Genomic DNA, 18,642 nt, shown 5'->3' with positions numbered 1-18,642 from the left:
CTTTACTATTATTTCTTTTCTTTATAGTGTCTAAGTCTGACCTTCTGGTTCTTTGAATAATAAATAGTTTAATAAAATTTGATCAGGTTTTTGGCGGGGCGCGGTGGCTCACGCCTGTAATCCCAGCACTTTGGGAGGCTGAGGCGGGCAGATCACGAGGTCAGGAGATGGAGACCATCCTGGCTAACATGGTGAAACCCATCTCTAAAAATGCAAAATATTAGCTGGGCATGGTGGCAGGCGTCTGTGGTCCCAGCTACTTGGGAGGCTGAGGCAGGAGAATGGTGTGAACCTGGGAGGTGGAGCTTGCAGTGAGCCGGAGATGATGCCACTGCACTCCAGCCTGGGCGACAGAGTGAGGCTCCCGTCTCAAAAAAAAAAAAAAAAATTTTTGAACAGGTTTTTTTTTTTTCAAATTAACAAAATTTACTGAACATGTTTGTGGCATTAATAAATGCAGAGATTTTGCAATTTTATGTTCTTTAAAATATAAGACATAAACGTTTTCTGTTAGGTTCAAAAGTATGCTCCATCTTTAGGAAACTGGCTAAAGCTAAAAGAAAGGTTTATGATACCAATTAAGGCCTTCATTATAAATCTGCTTTTAAGAGGCTTTAAGTTTTTATTTTTTTCAATAGCTTTTATTTTAATTACTAAAGTACCTTAAGCAATTTAGCAGTTTTCACAATCTATATTTTAAAATATTCTGAATAATAACAGTGTTGTATTACTTCCAAGTACTCATGATAAAGACTCCCTGTTGGTAGCTGAAAAAATGATCTCAATATTGGCAGAACTTTTATTTAAACTAGGATTGTTTGGAATTATCACCTTGTTTGTATATAGGTGCTTCAACTTAATATATCTTTTTTCTTAAAAATTGTTTTTCAATTGTAGTTGAAAGGTATAGTTTTGACTGGGGATAGGAATTCTGTAATTAATAAGTTTCCAATTGATAATGTTTTTCTTAATATCTAAAGAGCTTCAAACTCTTTCATCTGTGGCCTGTTATTCTCCTGCATTTTAATACTTACCGTGTTGCTGAAACAGTTGTCACTGCTTTTTTCAATTACTCTTTATTTTGTAGGGCATTATTTATGTACCAAAAGACTAAAGTTTCAAGTTTGTTTTTATGTATTTTTCTCTCCTACATGTGTTTTTTGTTCCATATTTAAAATTAAATTCATGTCATAGAAGATCTCTGATTTAATAAAGGTGTTTTTTTTTTCTTTCTGTATTCCAGATTTTCTATTAAAACTATATTTAGCTAGGTTCTGGTCTATAATTTATATGTATTTCAAGTCAAATAGGGAAATGAGGTTTACAGTAATATTCATTTTGTGAAAATAACTGATTCAGGTTTTTTTCTATATGATAAGCATTTTTTTCATTGAGATTTCTTTGTTCTACCAGCTTAATTAAGTAGTTTAGGTATTTGATTTATAGCATTGTTGTAGGGGCTTGTATATATGGACGGGATCTTTTTTTAGCAGGTACTAGTAGTTTTATTCCATTTTATGAATTAGAGTGATTTAAATACTTTTATTGTAACTTAGAACTGAATTATACCCCACTTCGGTGTCCACACTTTTGGCTAAATTCCTGGACCAAAGGAAAAATTCATTTTAAATCAGCACTAGAGCCAGGTTATTTCCATGCTTATGCCTTCACGTGCACAAGTGCTATCATGACCTTATTTTAACTCTTTCCTCAGAACTTCGGGTGTTGCCATGACATTGTTGAATTTGACACTTGGGACTAGTCAAAAGAAGTCTAGAAGGCCGTCAAATAATATTAGGGCATTTCCTGACTTTACCTTGTGCCCAGATCTATGGTTTGAACTTTAGACTGAAGCTTGAAAAGACAGCTGAACTCCAAATTTATGCTCATATGTTTGTGAAAGGCACCACATACCACTCCACCTCTCACCGTTTTCAGATGACCCACAAATTCTTAAGAAGAGGTGCCAGAGCAGCTCAGAAATGTTGTAGATAGTTGGCTCTGACCCACAGAGGGAGCAGTGTTTAAGAGTAGGAGCCCCGAAGTCACTTGGCTTTGACCCTTGCGCTCCCACCAAGTTTTGTGATCATAAGCAACTTGATCTGTTTAATCTTTAGTTTACTTAACTATAAAATGGGATATTTATATTTTCTACTGTTTAGAGTTATGAAGACTAATTGAAAATAACATGTTGGAGACTTAAATTCTATACTCAATAAGCACTCAATAAAAGGTTTTTTGTTTTCAAGAATTATGAATATTGTCATTTTATGATTCAGAGCATCTTTTATCTCTTAATTCTGATTTTAATCCAGTGATAGGAACAGGGATTTTGCCAGCCACCTACAGTGTTACATAATGTCATGCAGCTTTTTTTTCTGCCTTTTCTTGTTCTCAAGATGAGCAGCAGTACTTTAGGATTAAAAATGTGAGAGATTATACAGTGGGCTACAACTCACTGAGGAGCAGCATATTTTATTGTTGTTTAGAGGCAAACATATTAGTTGCTTAATAGTTCTATATTATTCTACCTTTTTTGTCTAATATTTAATCCAAATTCTCTTGGGTCTATCTGCATCTCTTAGTATATTTCACTTAGATTATTGTTGCGCTTTTCTCCATGCCCTGACATGTATTACTTAATGGAGTCCTTCCCAAATCAATTTTAAACCAATTTTCTGAGAATTATGGATTATATCATTTTGAGATTTATATGCAATACTTTCTGCTGTATATTTGCCTATTAAAATATGTTTTGTATTTTGGTGCTTTTCACTGTTTTTAAAGGGCTACGGGGGAAGAATTGAAAGTGAAGGCATACCTACCAACAGGCAAACAATTTTTGGTGACCAAAAATGGTAAGAATTATGTTGCGTATATGAATAAATTTTGCGTAGAGGTATATTAAAATGAAGCTCTCGGTTTTTCTGTTGCTTGAAAATTTTTTCCTTAGTTTTATCACCTCTTTCTGTTATTTCTTTTTGCCAAAAACATATAGTTGTCAAGATACGAAGGAAGAGGGCCCTAAGGAAAGTTAGACTTCTAAGTGGATTTTTTTGAAGTTGGCTTCATAATAATCTTTCTAGGTATTTGATTTTAATCTTCTTTAGACTGAAATTTTGTATGGCAAATGAAATTCATACTACCTATGACATGTAAAAGCTCAGAGCTGACGATGTTATTATCCGTTGTGTCATTGAAGGACACAAAAATATTTTGAAACAGGTAGTGGTTTTTTTTTTTTTTTTTTTTTTTTTGGTTGTTTTGAGACAGAGTCTCACTTTGTTGCCCAGGCTAGAGTGCAGTGGCCTGATTTCGGCTCACAGGTTCAAGCGATTCTCCTGCCTCAGCCTCCCAAGTAGTTGGGATTACAGGCCTGCCACCACGCCCGGCTAATTTTTGTATTTTTTGTAGAGACAGGGTTTTGCCATGTTGGTCAGGCTGGTCTCGACCTCCTGACCTCAGGTGACCTGCCCACCTTGGCCTCCCAAAGTGCTGGGATTACAGGCGTGAGCCACCGCGCCTGGCTGAAACAGGTAGTGTTTTATTTATGAAGTTAAATTTAAAAACAACATCAAAAGGTTGTTATAGTTCCTAACTAATCACAGAACAATACATTGATTTCTGTTCCAATTTACTCATTATAGGAAAGGGAAAATAAAGTGAACAGAACAGCAGTTTTTCTTTTCTACAGCATATTTCTTTTTACAAAGGCTGATAATTTATATCCTGATTGTTTTAAAAAAATCAGGAGATTAAAAAGCAATTTGTTGACCTTATACCATAATGCTTTTACCATATAATTACCCAATCTTAGGCTTATGAATAATAATACCTGTTAATTGACACATTTGCTGTATGAACAACTTACTAGTGTGGTATAAAGAAGTAAAAATCAGAAGGTTGGTGAATTTTAAACTGTTTTATCCATTGTGAATAACTGGAACTTAAATATGAATTATAAAATTTATATTGAAAGTTACTTTAGCCTTGAAAACAAGAGTTCACCTTTACCACCACTGAATATGATAGCTGGTAGCTCCATGTTCTGAAAGTAAAGCCATTAAAATAAGGTATTATTATTCATTAGACTGAAATTGAACTATGATATATATCTCTGACATCAGCCTGCTGTTCTTCACAGACCATCATGGTAAAGGAATGCATAGAACATTCCCAATAGAGCTTTTCTACTTGTCTTCTGACAAAGCAATTTAGGAAAAGGAAAATGTAGCCAAATAATTATGTGTCTATGAGCTGAATGTAACTCTTACTCACCTTTAAAAGTGAAACATTCACTTAGTACTTTGGTGGTATAAACACCCTATTTTATGGACTAAGCTCTCTTCTTTCTAATGGATTTATGGTTAGCAGATTACGTGCTAGTTAACTGTATTTACCATTTTTTTTATAGTGCCGTGCTATAAGCGGTGCAAACAGATGGAATATTCAGATGAATTGGAAGCTATCATTGAAGAAGATGATGGTGATGGCGGATGGGTAGATACATATCACAACACAGGTAAGAGGAGAATAAAATGACATATATTTAGTTTAAATTAAACTCTTTCACAATCTTTTATAATAGCCTTGATTTAAAAAAGAGGATACATAAGGCATAGTTTTGTCCCAATAGACTTACATGAAAAAAGCAGGAGGACAAATTTTAAAAAAGAAGCCTTTAGAGTATGCCAAATTTATTTCTTTTTTTGAGACAAGAGTCTTGCTCTGTCACCAGGCTGGAGTGCGATCTTTGCTCACTGCAACCTCCACCTCCCGAGTTCAAGCGATTCTCCTGCCTCAGCCTCCCGAGTAGCTGAGACTACCGGTGCGCACCCCCACGCCCAGCTAATTTTTGTATTTTTAGTAGAGATGGGGTTTCACCATGTTGGTCATGATGGTCTCCATCTCTTGACCTCGTTATCTGGCTGCCTCGGCCTCCCAAAGTGCTGGGATTACAGGCATGAGCCACTGCGCCCGGCCAGAGTATGCCAAATTTCTATAATACCTGCTACTTCCCATTGCAATTTGAAAATATTATTTTCTTAGTTTCTAAATACAGAGAGGGAAAAAAAAGACCGTCAGAGATGCTGAATATGCATACTACTTTGCTTTACAGTCTCTTGCTTACATGTCATTGTCATTCCATTGCTGGATTATGTGCTCCTCTATGACAGGAACTATACTGTATTCACATTTACCCAGACAACTGACATCTATTAAGTATTTAATAATTATTTGTTAAATAACAACTAAAAGAAATTTTCAGTACTGTAAGCTCCATGAAGGTAAAGATTCATTGTTGAATTCTCAGTATCTATCACAGTGTATGATGTAGAAGTTGTTCAGTAAATATTTGTTAAATGAGTTGAATGCAAGGTTTTTATAAGTGTTTCTATGAGTTATTTGAAACCCTGAATATACTTTTTTATTCTAAGTCCTAAAACACTGTTTTGCCACTATATTTATATAACTATGTACATGCATATTATCATGTGCTGCTGAAGCTAACTACCATTTATTACTTAGTTTTGATGAAGAAAATGTGCTCTAAGTTTAAATCCATGATACTAAAAACAAATTTTTCTCCCTTTGAGTCCTAGAGGTTAGGAGTTATATCCTTAGTAGTAGTAATAAAACAGGATTTCTCAACCTTGGCACTGTTTTTTGGAATGGAAAATGTGCTCTAAGTTTAAGTCCATGATACTAAATACGTTTTTCTCCCTTCGAGTCCTAGAGATTAGGAGGTATATCCTTAGTAGTAATAGAACAGGGTTTCTCAACCTTGGCACTGTTTTTTGGAATGGATAATTATTTTCTGTGCATTGTAGAATGCTTACCAGTATCTCTGGCCTGTAACCACTGGATACCAGTAGCATCCCTCAGTTTTAACAACCAAAAATGCCTCCAGAAATTGCTGAATGTTCTGTTGGGGGAAAAATTGCTGCCTTCAGTTGAGACTCACTGCAGTAGACAGAGGGCTAAGTATCTGCCCAGGTAAAAGTTCCTTCTTAGGTCAGTTTCTCCCCTACTCTGAATAAAGGATACTGCCATCTCTTTCCTTATGGAGTTATAGGCAAAGATTCAGGACTTGGGCTCCTTGATCTGAAATTTATTGGCTTATTAGTGAGTCAAGTGCTATATCAAAGCCTAAAGGAAATAACAGATTGAAAAACTTTTAAAAGTAATTTCAAAAATCATCCTTCTTTCCCCCCGCCCCACTGAGTAGTGAAAGTCTTTTAACTCTTCTGCTTTGATTTTTCCATGCCTGGAAGATGTTGGCAACACATCAGTAGGAAATTCTCTGTTGACTGACTGGAACCATTGATTGTGCATTGTTTTTGATGTCAAGTTAGTGACTTATGAGGCCAGATACTGGTTCCTTTTTCAACTCAGTTTCCCTTGCTTTATCCTTGCTTTTCCTGGGCGTTTTCTTCTATTAGCTTGTGTATTAGTCATGGTTCTCTAGAGAAACAACCCATAGGATGTATACAGAGTAGGTTTTGCTTTCTGTGGTTTCAGTTATGTAGTCAACCATGGTCCAAAAATATTAAGTGCCAAATTCCAGAAATAATTCATCAGTTTTAATTTTTGCCCCCACTGTTGGGAGTAGCATGATAAAATCTGCTATCCTGATCCGTTCTGCCCAAGAGGTGAATCATCCCATTGTCTAGTGTATGCATGCTGTATATGCTACCCAGCCATTAGTCACTTAATAGCCAACTCGATTATCAGGTCGACCGTCATGTACAGCGTAGGTAGGGTTTGGTACTATCTGTGCTTTCAGACACCCTCTGGGGGTCTTGGAATGTATTCCCCACAGATAAGTGAGGACTATTGCATAGGTATAGGTATAGATATAGGTAGATAGGTTTTTTTTTTGTTTGTTGTTGTTGTTTTTTGTTTTTTTGTGTTTTTTTTAGAGGAATTGACTCATCTGATTATGTGGGCTGGCAAGTCTGAATTCTGCAGGGCACACTGGCAGACTAGAGATTCAGGGAGTGTTGATATTGCAGCTTTAGTCCTAAAGCGTTCTGGAGGCTGAATTCCTTCTGGAGGACCTCAGTCTTTTTCTTACAAGGCCTTCAACTAATTGGATGATATCCCCCTATCTTGTAGAGGGTAATCTGCTTTATCCAGTCTACTTACTTAAATGTTCATCACATCTCAAAAATACCTTCAGCAATATCTAGAATGGTGTTTGACCAAACATCTGGGTGCCACAACCTAGCCAAGTTGACATAAAATTAATTATCATAACCCTTTAGAGTATTACTCTCATTAGAGTCATTTGAGCTTTCTTTTTCTTTGTCAACTGTATCCTACTTTTAGAAGTGTTTTAATGGCGTACTACTTATTATATTTTGACAAAGAGGTTGATTTGCTTTGTTTTTATGTTCCGCAGTCAATTCGTATGTTAAAATTTGGGTTTTACTGTTATGAAATAGTCATACCTATTATATAGTAATTTCTAGAAAAACTGAAGTAAAAGCTTTGTGCTAGACCTGTGGATTTTGACCTATTTTATTTGTGAAAGTGAGCTATTTATTTTGTTTAGGCATGTTGAACAGACATCTCAAAATTTTAGAAGATTAACAAAGGAGCTAAGCATATTCTGTACTTAGGTTTTTTCTTTAGTAACTTTAGATGCTATTGTTTTACTATATTTCTTATTCTTGTTAAACTATTTTGTTAACATTGACAGGTACTTTGAAGTAGAAATGTTATCTAGCTGACTGGTGGTGCTGCCACCTTCTTAAGGCTTTCTTTGAGACAAGTAGGTTTTGAGGTATTTGCCCCATAGAGTGCAAGAGAATTGAACCAAAAGTTAGCTTGTATGGATTTTAATCCCAATTTCATCATTTGACTGGGTATAACACTCAAGCAAGTCATCTCTCCAGTGACTTCATTTCTTCATAGGAAGACATTATTACTGTAACTTCCTCATAAGATAGTCATTGTAAGGATTAAATAAGATGTGGAAATAGTAGAAAGCCCCATATAAATGTGATATGATATGGGTATCCTACATTTCTGAAGCAAATAACAAACAGATTGAGTATCCCTAATCCAAAAATCCAAATGAAATGTTCCAAAAGCCAAAACTTTTTGAGCACTGATATGATGCTCAAATAAAATGCTCATTAGAGCATTTTGAATTTTTGTATTAGGGATACTTGACCAGTAAGTATGCAGATATTCCAAAATCTAAAAAAATCAGAAATACTTCTGGTCCCAAGCATTTCAGATAAGGGATAATCAGCCTATATTAGGATAACTAATAGCTTTTTGAGAAAATTTTGATGCAAGTTTAATTAAAATGTACATACGAGTCCTGTAGTTTTTTTAAACTCTTCTCTTTCCTTTTTTTTTTTTTTTTTTTTTTTTTTCCTGAGATGGAGTTTCGCTCTTGTCGCCCAGGCTGGAGTGCAATGGTGCGATTTCAGCTCATTGCAACCTCCACCTCCCGGGTCCAAGCGATTCTCCTGTCTCAGCCTCCCAAGTAGTGGGGACTACAGGCACACGCCACCACGCTGAGCTAACTTTTGTATTTTTAGTAGAAACGGTTTCACCATGTTGGCTAGACTGGTCTTGAACTTCCGACCTCAGATGATCCACCCGCCCCAGCTTCCCAAAGCATTGGGATTACAGGCGTGATCCACCGCACCTGGCCAAACTGTTCTGTTTCTGAGAAAGTGTTGTGATAGAGATTCAAACAAGGAAAGTAATTCATGGTAAAATATTAATGAGTTTTTCAAAATTTGAGGAGGTGTCATTGTGACTATTCTCATTAGAGTTCATTTGTAAAGATACTACTATTATTTTCCTCCTTATTTCAGAGAAATTGTGAGAATTTTCAGCATTTTTATATTGCTTTAATAAGTAAATAGGGTGTTTACAGTTTAATTTTAGTTATTCTTTTCTGCCGAATTTTACATAGGTATTACAGGAATAACGGAAGCAGTTAAAGAGATCACACTGGAAAATAAGGTACTGGTTAATTAGTTATATTTTTAAATTTAATGAGTAGTTATTTGCCTATCTATCTATCTATCTATCTATACACACACATATATAATCACCATATCTTTCTTATAAAAACCCTGGTTATTTATTATCAAGCTCTTTTAAATTCCAGCTATTTTCTTCCCCATTCATTTTTCTGTCTCAACACACCAAAACACTACTGCTGCCTAATGCATCTCTTATTTTCCTTAATTTGTAGTATGGTTAAGTAAAACAGCTTTTAGATTGTAACTTGTACAAACTACTAATTTTCACTGACTGGAGCAACTTCTAGGCTAGTTTAAAAGAGATGACTTTTTTGTTTTAAAATGTATTTAGTACCAAATGTCATATAAGTGGAGAATGTTGGGGTGGAATTAACTACTTGCTTACTGGTAGATGCTAATGATATATTAACATTTAAATTTTATAGCTTAAATAGTGCCATAAGCAATTTAATCATTCTCTCTGTATTTTCTTCAATTACTGGTAATTTGGGGTTTATTTGTTTTTGAAAATTTGAAAGCAAACTTTAGCTTGCATCATTCAAATTCATGACATTTTGAATGAATAGAAGCTTAATCTGTTAAGTTTTATTCCATGATTTATGGGGGTAAAACATAATTGGGTAGAGTTTTTTTGCTTGGAAATTTTGAGTTATTTTAGGCTATTGTAGGTATTAGATTAGCTTTTCATTTCTCAGAGAGATCAACTGCAGTTGTCTTCATGTTTTTATATACCTGTAGTTGTTTGAAATGATATGAAAAAGTAATATAAAATGCTTTCACCCTTGTCTTAATTATTTTTTTAACCGTCAGATCACTTAGAGGATAGACTATTTGAATGGAATAATTGTGTTCCTAGTCTTATGACACTTTTGCTACAACAGTTACTAAAGATATTCTTTGTGTGTTTTTGTCATTTGGATCTTTCTAGATTTGTTACTGGGGCTTAACAGAAAGTGATAGAAACGAAGACAAGTTTTTTTTGTTTTGTTTTGTTTTTTTATGTACAGTTTTATGCTTTAAGATTTAGTTCTTTGGCCTGAGAATTCATCATTTTGAAATTAGACTTTTTGGAGTGTTTGAATGACTTACGGAGAAATAACACAAATTGCTTTGCTGTTTCAGAAGATCTTGTTTACTCTGACCATTACTATATATGCTTCAGACTTTGGGAATGATAAATGGCACAGTAGTGTAGATAGTAGTGTTTTTCTTGGACGGGCTTATGGTAATTCCTTTAGTATTTTTTGTAACTTAGAATACTTGCCATCCAAACAGAAGTATTAATCTTGGTTGTCAATTTCTATTCTACTTTATCAAGTATAAAAATCACCAATATGATGAAACTTTTTCTTAATGATTAATTTGTTAAATATTAGCTCATATAATAATTACTCCGACACTGATGGTTTTGTGGTTTTGTGGTTTCAATTTTGGGTGTAAGAATGATTTAAGTTTTAAACATATGACTTAAGTTTCTAGTGTTAAATTAAACCACCCCTAAGTAAAATGTAACCTAGGTAAAACTAAATATTCAGTTTATCCACTTATTATGTTGACTTCAGATTTTCAGAATATTAATTTTGTGAAAACGATACCTAGATGTTAAACCTGTCCATCAATATTCTTTCACTTTAGAGCTAATATAGTTAAGAAATTGAACTGATATCTTGTGCATTTTAATAACTGTAAAGTCTGATAACTTGCCTAATTCAGCTAAGATATTGTTAACAAATTAGAATGTAATAGTGTTTGATTTATATTTTAGCTTATATTTTATTTACAGATATGTGCACTTTTTCCCCTTATAAGTGCACAAGTTAATATAATTTTGAACTGATTTTCTAATACTAATGAATTGATTAACCAAAAATACTGTTTTATTGGAAGTGCAACTGGCAATTATTTTTAAATAGTTAGCTTAGATGACTCTTACTGCTCCCATAATAACCTTTGTTATTTTTCAGTCACAGCACTTAGCACGTTACTTTTAATGACTGATATATGAATTCATTATCTTCATTGGAGTTTAAGGTTTTTGTGGACAAGAACTGCCTTGTCATTCTTATTTTCACAGTGGTTACCACTGTGCTAGCACATGGGTGTTCAGTGTTCAAATTAATGTATATACTTAAGTGATTTTAAATATAATTAATTTCAAAGGACAATATAAGACTTCAAGATTGCTCAGCACTATGTGAAGAGGAAGAAGATGAAGATGAAGGAGAAGCTGCAGATATGGAAGGTATTCCTGTTCTAGATTTGCTTCAGTTCCACTAGAATATTGATTTAGAATATTTGTAATTTATGTGGATTAAGAATTCTTCATTGAGTTGTAAGTTTAGCATTTAGCAGCCTAGTGAGTGTTTTATATATGTTTAGTTCATAAATTTCATTAGTGTAAAACTTATCTTGATCTTGGACTCTTCTATTTTACTCCAAACATAGTCTTGGACAATATCATTTTTATTGGAATAACTATTAGTCATAAATATTTAATACTGGATACGGCTGCAAGATGTTAATTCCTAACTGAATTATTTCAGAGCAGAACAAAGTTTGCTTATTATGCATTTTGTATTTTCTTTTCCCTCTTTGATGGCATCTTTCTATTAAAACCTGAAGATAGTGAGTTTCAATGGGGCCTTTTTTTTTTTTTCTTTTTTTGAGACGGAGTCTCACTCTCGCCAGGCTGGAGTGCAGTGGTGCGATCTCTGCTCACTGCAACCGCCGTCTCCCAGGTTCAGGTGATTCTCTTGCCTCTGCCTCCTGAGTAACTGGGACTACAGGTGCATGCCACCACACCCAGCTAATTTTGGTATTTTTAGTAGAGACGGGATTTCACCATGTTGGCCAGGATGGTCTCGATCTCTTAACCTCATGATCGCCCACCTCGGCCTCCCAAAGTGCTGGGATTACAGGTGTGAGCCACTGTGCTCGGCTAATGGGGCCTTTTGAACTACACAGAATCCCATCAGTTTCCCAAGATTCTGAAAAGTCCTCCTCCTAGAGTTGCCAGTTGAGAATCACTGCATTAGTGAATCATTCTTAAAAGAGAGAGAAACCCACTAGAACAGAGCAGTATGGGTCTGTGAGCACATGGTTATTCAAAGCTTTGTATTTCATGAGCATGATAATCTTTTTCAATACATTTGAAAACTCAGATATTTAAAAGTAGATGAAAAAATTGCTGTCACCAGGGTGACCTCTTTGTTAAATCCAGTTTATCTTTATTACACTTAACTTTTCTGCATTGATTCTGTTAACCATATCTTCCTCTTTTTTTTTTCTCTCTTGGTTTCTATAACACTGGGTTTTCTTATTCTTTCCTGGACTCTTTCTTCTAGTCATCTTCTATGATTCTTTTTCTTTCCCTCAGCTATTAAATGTTACTGTTTCATGGGTTTCTTTTTTTTTTTTCCCTTGCTTACTCTCTGTACTCCCAGATTTTTTCTTCTATAATGGCATTCTGTAGTTTGGCATGAAAATTTGTGCAACAAGAAAGATAGCGTATAAATTACATCCAGTACTTTGTGAGAGTTGAAATATGAATATATTTATATATGTAAATAGGGTGCATGTGTAAGAAGTTGGAAAAAGGAAAGGAATATGAAAAAAAGGCAGGCATTGAAGGCTGTAAGGCAGCTGAATGCCAAAAATACATAGACTTTAGAGTGAGATAGATTGTGTTTTGTAGCATGCAGAAGTAGAAGATGGTGCCAAGTAGAGTTGAAACACCGTAATGGCAAGTGATGCTTGCTAGATCAAAAGTACCTTTCTGTTTGTTTTCAAAATTACTTTCAATTCCCCATGAAACCTAGCTATGTCTGTTCCTAAATTTTAGTGAGATTCTTGTCCTTATTTTCATGGTAAACTGCTGTTCCTTAAGGAAATCTGAATGAATTCCTTGTAACCAAAATTGATCACAGCAGCCTCACATACCATCTGTATGCTAGGGACTTCCATATCTAGAGGTAACCTAGATATTCTCAACTTCAGATGTATTTCAGTTTCATTTCCCCCTGGATGTCTCATAGTTGTCAGAAACTGACATCACTTTCTTGGACAAATATTGTTTCTGAATTTCATCTGTCTCTGAATGACATAGTTGACCAAGTTGGGGTGGTGGGGTAGCATAGAACCCTTCGAGTAAAGCACTGTTTTCAAAGTACAAGCTGTGGGATTGCCTTAAATATCTGATAGTCATTTAGTATGTTTATTATATTCCCCCTAGATAGAGTTAAAGAATTGCTATATATGTAATTTTGCTCAACAATTGTGTTAATGGTATCTAATATAAAGGTAATTTTCATTTATTGAACAAATATTTATTGGGCAGTACAGTATTTATCAGGTATTGTCCTTGGTGTTGGAGATAAAGCAGTAGACATGATCTCATGGAGTTTATATTCTAATCAGTGGAGACAAAAAATAGATAAGCAAAATATATACTGTATTAGTTGTAAGTGTTAAGGAAAAAATAAAGGAAGAAAGGGGATAGAGAATCTTGGGGTGGGAAAGAGTATTGCAATTTTTAAATAAATTGGTCAAGAAAAACCTAATTGAAAGTACACGCCATTTAAATAAAGCCTGGAAGGAAGTGAATGAAACTAGGTATTTGAGGGAAGAGTGCAAAGGTACTGAGGTGGGAACATGTTTGGCTTATGTAAAATATTGTAAGGTATGCTTATGTCCAGATAGGAGAGAAGGGAGAGTAGTAAAGGGTGGAGTCAGAGAGGTAACCAGGGAGCAGATTCTATAAGGTCTTGACATAACTCAGAGTGAGACAAGCCATTGGAGGGTTTTGTTTGTTTGTTTGTTTGTTTTTCAAGTAGAGGAGTGACATTTCAACAGAATCACTGTGCAGTGGTGAGAATAGACTGAAGGGAGAAAGGGACAACAGGAGGCTGTTTGATAATCTAGGCAAGAAATGATGGTTGCTTGGGCTAGGGTCGTAACATTGGTAGGGATGAGAAACAGTAGAATTCTGGAATACTTTGAGAGTTGAGCCAAAGAGATTTGCTGCTGGATTGGATGTCATATGTGACAAGTGGAATAGTCAAGGGTGACTCCAAGGTTTTTGACCTGAGCTTCTAGAAAGATACCATTAACTGAGATGTGGAAAAATCAAAAGTGATTAGCTTTGGAGAGGGAGTCAGGAACTCAGTTTCAGACGTGATATTTGCAGTGTTCATTAGTTATTTAGTGGAGACGTAAAATAAATAATCCAAGTCCGCAGGCAGGGAATAAATTTGAAAGTCATCAATATTTGAAGTCACTGAGTCTGGATGAAATCGTTACAGAAATAAGTGTGGTTAGAGGAGAGACAAGGTCCAGAAACTGAGCCCTTGGTTACTGCAGCGTTTGATTTTATGGTTCTTTTTAAAGTAGAGGTGATGAAGAGGAACCAGCATAGAAGATACTGAAACAGCACTCAGTGATGAGGGAGGAAAGCCAGGAAAATATTTTAAAAGCCAAGGAAAGAAAGTATGTTCCAAGGAGAAGGGACTAAATCATGCCACGTGTTCCTGATAGGTCAATTAAGATGAAAACTGGGAATTTACCACTGGATTCAGCAAAGAAGAGGTCACCGATGACTTTAATGAACATGTTTACGCAGTTATAGAAGTAGCCTTGTGTACACTGTGGAGCCACTGAGGACTCTACAGTATTATTATGTCAAGCCTTAAACATGCTGGCTTTCTCTGGGCTTTTGCCTTTGGAAGTATAGAATTAGCTCACTTATATCTATCTATTCAATATCTTCACTTAAAAACAAAGGCAAAACCCCAGTTTTTGAATGATACTATGAAGTAATACTTAAATTGGTTTAGGGAATTTTCTTGAACTTGATTAATCTTTTGTTGTTTTTTATAACAGAATATGAAGAGAGTGGATTGTTGGAAACAGATGAGGTTTGTAAATTGAGTTTTCTTTAGTTAATTTTTAATGGATGAACTTGGGGATGCATGTTCTTACTAATAATATATTGATCTTTCAAAGACATTCTAATTTGTTCATATTGATTATAGCATATAAAACTTAGCTTTGAGTTCCAAGTTCATTTACTCTTAAGAAAACAAAATATAGAATGGAAAAAATAGGTTTTCTAGAATGTCACATTCATACCGATTTAATGGTTGTAAATTTTTCTCTTTTATTATTTTCAGGCTACCCTAGATACAAGGAAAATAGTAGAAGCCTGTAAAGCCAAAACTGATGCTGGCGGTGAAGATGCTATTTTGCAAACCAGAACTTATGACCTTTACATCACTTATGATAAATATTACCAGACTCCACGATTATGGTTGTTTGGCTATGATGAGGTAAAAATGAAAAGCATTATATTTTAATATCAATATTTTAAATTGTTGGGTTTTAATTTCTTCTTCATTAGGTCCATGAGTATTTATTGCAGTGTTTCACATTTTGGAAATCATCTGTTTTACAGTTTTATGATTAATGTTGAACTTGATTCTTTCTTATTTTGCATGAACTATGAATTATTCAGTGTAACAACAATAATGCTAAGACATAAACAGAAATAATCTATTACATATTCCTTTTTTGAAGGCTTATGCCTTCAAAATGTGAGGGAAATTTAACTTGGTTTATTTTATTAAATTTTGTTTGGGATTACATCAGTTGGATATATAGGCATTTACAGAATGACCATGTCACATGTGAAGAGAGTGGATTGTTGTATGTATGTATTTTTCCCCTTAAGACAGAAAACTCATCTACTTAATTGAATTAGAGGATAATTGACAGGAAATCAACTTGTTTAACCTGTCATTCTTATGGCTATACATGGGAAACAAGAAAATAAAATCAGTCTAAAAGATGAGCCACAAAGTTATAAAATGTTTTGATAGCCACAAACTTGTCTTTTTGTGAGGTTTTTTTTTCTGCATTGGGGGTAGCTGTCACAGAGCTTGGCTGTGACTCCTTCCTGTCCCTCCCTTGATATTAATAAATTGTAAAATTTCCCAGAAATCATTCTAAACAGTCTAGAATTCTAAATTGCAGGTGATGTGAGATGGAGAACTAAATATATTATAAACCTTGAGATTTAGGCTGAAAGTTTCTAAATAGTAATTTCTTTTTTTTTTTTTTTTTTTTTTGAGATGGAGTCTCGCTCTGTCGCCCAGGCTGGAGTGCAGTGGCGCAATCTCAGCTCACTGCAAGCTCTGCCTCCCGGGTTTACGCCATTCTCCTGCCTCAGCCTCCTGAGTAGCTGGGACCACAGGCGCCCAGCACCCTGCCCGGCTAATTTTTTATATTCTTAGTAGAGACGGTGTTTCACCATGTTAGCCAGGATGGTCTCAATCTCCTGACCATGTGATCCGCCCACCTCAGTCTCCCACAGTGCTGGGATTACAGGCGTGAGCCACTGCGCCCGGCCTTAAATAGTAATTTCAAAGCATTTTTTATGCTTTCAGCAACGGCAGCCTTTAACAGTTGAGCACATGTATGAAGACATCAGTCAGGATCATGTGAAGAAAACAGTGACCATTGAAAATCACCCTCATCTGCCACCACCTCCCATGTGTTCAGTTCACCCATGCAGGTCTGTATATGTAGAGATAAATATATTTTTTGATGTGATTGTATATTTCATGGATTTATTACTTGAGAATCTTTAAACATAGAACCCTAACAGAAAAAAATTTTCTTACTAAAAAGTAAAATTCTCTCTTGTCCTCCTTAGAAATTTTCTTGTGCTTAAATATATAAGAAAAAGGAAAAAAAAAACTTACCAATTTGTTTTAAGTTTAATATGTTAAGAATTTTTTTGTTCTCTGTGGGTGTTTATAGAATAGATGGATCTTTGTGATTTTACTACACTTTTTAGCTTCCAGAACAGTTTGGAAGATTCTGTTTTTGACTCAGAAATAGTCATCATTTAGATATGGTTTGCTGTGTTGTGACTGCCTTTCTGTGAATGTAGACTGTGGAGTTAACCTTGTGATTTTTCTAGGTGACCTATTTGCTTTCTTTTATTGATTAGTGAAGGGAGATATATGGATGTATGTTCTTCAGTTGAGAGCTCGTCAGCCTTAGCAAGTCAAGTGCATTTTATAAGTTGGGATTTTCTTTGTATCAGTGTTTTTTCACAGAGCCAAATCTGTGAAGCTGAACCTATATACATGATTAGTTCAGAATTTTTCTTAAAAAACAGTTACTACATGCCAATTTCTTTAGGTTGGTTATTTCTAATAGATAACTTTCCCAGTTGACTGGAAAATACTGGTAACATACTAGTAACAATATTTTTCAGTGAAACTCATATTCTGTTGACTAGTTAGATGAAACATTTTGTTTTCTCTTCCCTCTAGTTAAAAACAACCTTTAATATTTTCTTCTCATATTCTGCAACCTCTTTACTCTCAAACTTTAACTCCGTGGAAGACCTTGCTCATTTTTTCAGTTTTATTATGTCTGAAACTTTGCTAACTATGAAAAATAATTTAGGAGCCATTAGTTTTAGTGTTGAATTATGTAATCTAAAAAGTTTTCAGTTTTTAGAGTTATTCTCTTGATTCCTCTTATGGTTTAAGGTCTTAGGTGCTTATCAAACTGAAGCGTATCTCTCTGAGGTATAAACTTTACTCAGTTGGGGGAAAAATAATTTAACTGGTAATTATGTTAAACATTTTAATAAAATAGATGACTGTATTGTGGAATGGGACATAAGTATTTAAAAAAATCTGAGTGCCTATAAAATAAAACTTCAAGGACATTTTAGACCATTCCATGGGCTGCCTCAGATTGTGCCTTCAAATCCTCTGGAATGATACATTTACTCTCATATTCTAAGTTGACTGTCTCTGTCATGAAGGTTATAGTCGTAAAAACTGAAACAGCATTATTTAAGCCAAGGTATGTTAAAAAGACTGTTTCTTTAAAAATTGTCTTTTTCTTGGTTTCTGTGCCTAGATACTAACTTTGATATCACTCTTTTCTATAGTACAGGAGAGAGAACAGTTAGCCATGAAAAGATGTATAGATAGGACAAAAACTTCATATAAATAAATACCTTTCTTCTTATAAGCCAAAAAATTTATTTTTACATAGAATTGGATAAATTTTAGAATACCCATTAGGACAAAGAAACAAATACAAACCTCTCAACTCTAACCAATTAGCTTTTCTTAAACCCTCTCAGTTTTGGCTTATTCTCAGCTAAATAAACAGCCCAGATCACAAGATTATAGATACCTCTTTGCTTTTTTGTCCAACTGATACCATGTGTCTTTTTTTTTTTTTTTAATTTGCCTGGCATGACTCTTTTGTTTCTTAGAGCAAACAGCTATCATTCCACATTTTCTCCTGGAATGATTTCCTCTTCTCTGGTTTTCTGCCTTCCTTGTCTCTCCCAATTATCAGAACACTAACTAATGCCATGGTGTCTGCTGTGACTACCATAGCTTTTTAAGATTATGCCCTCCCCTGGTAAAACTGTTGGCATGGCATAACAATCTATTATCTTTTGTGTTTCGGAAGTGGAGGGGAGATATTTTATAATTTAACTATTTTAATAAATATTTTATAGTTATTGGGGAGTGGTGGGTGAGATAGTTTATAACTATTAAAAATTAATTCACTGAGAGTAATAGGGTCGATTTCT

General features: G+C 34.7%; 1 protein-coding gene across 2 annotated transcripts in view; it reads left to right on the top strand.

Moving 5' to 3' along the window:
• ATG3 (autophagy related 3) overlaps positions 1–18,642 on the top strand; it is a 28,781-nt gene that overhangs the window by 8,228 nt on the left and 1,911 nt on the right. For both annotated transcript variants that reach the window (XM_003825094.6, XM_034957080.3), the window contains exons 4-10: positions 2,788–2,858; positions 4,415–4,522; positions 8,942–8,991; positions 11,175–11,256; positions 14,892–14,926; positions 15,182–15,337; positions 16,454–16,581. In XM_003825094.6, the coding sequence (XP_003825142.1) occupies positions 2,788–2,858; positions 4,415–4,522; positions 8,942–8,991; positions 11,175–11,256; positions 14,892–14,926; positions 15,182–15,337; positions 16,454–16,581 (630 nt within the window). The remainder of the gene's footprint in view (positions 1–2,787; positions 2,859–4,414; positions 4,523–8,941; positions 8,992–11,174; positions 11,257–14,891; positions 14,927–15,181; positions 15,338–16,453; positions 16,582–18,642) is intronic.

This window comes from Pan paniscus, chromosome 2 (assembly GCF_029289425.2).
Source record: "Pan paniscus chromosome 2, NHGRI_mPanPan1-v2.0_pri, whole genome shotgun sequence".
In the NCBI taxonomy this organism is placed as follows: Eukaryota; Metazoa; Chordata; class Mammalia; order Primates; family Hominidae; genus Pan; species Pan paniscus.
Note: the sequence above shows the minus strand (reverse complement) of the source record. Positions and strands in the feature narration are given on the sequence as shown.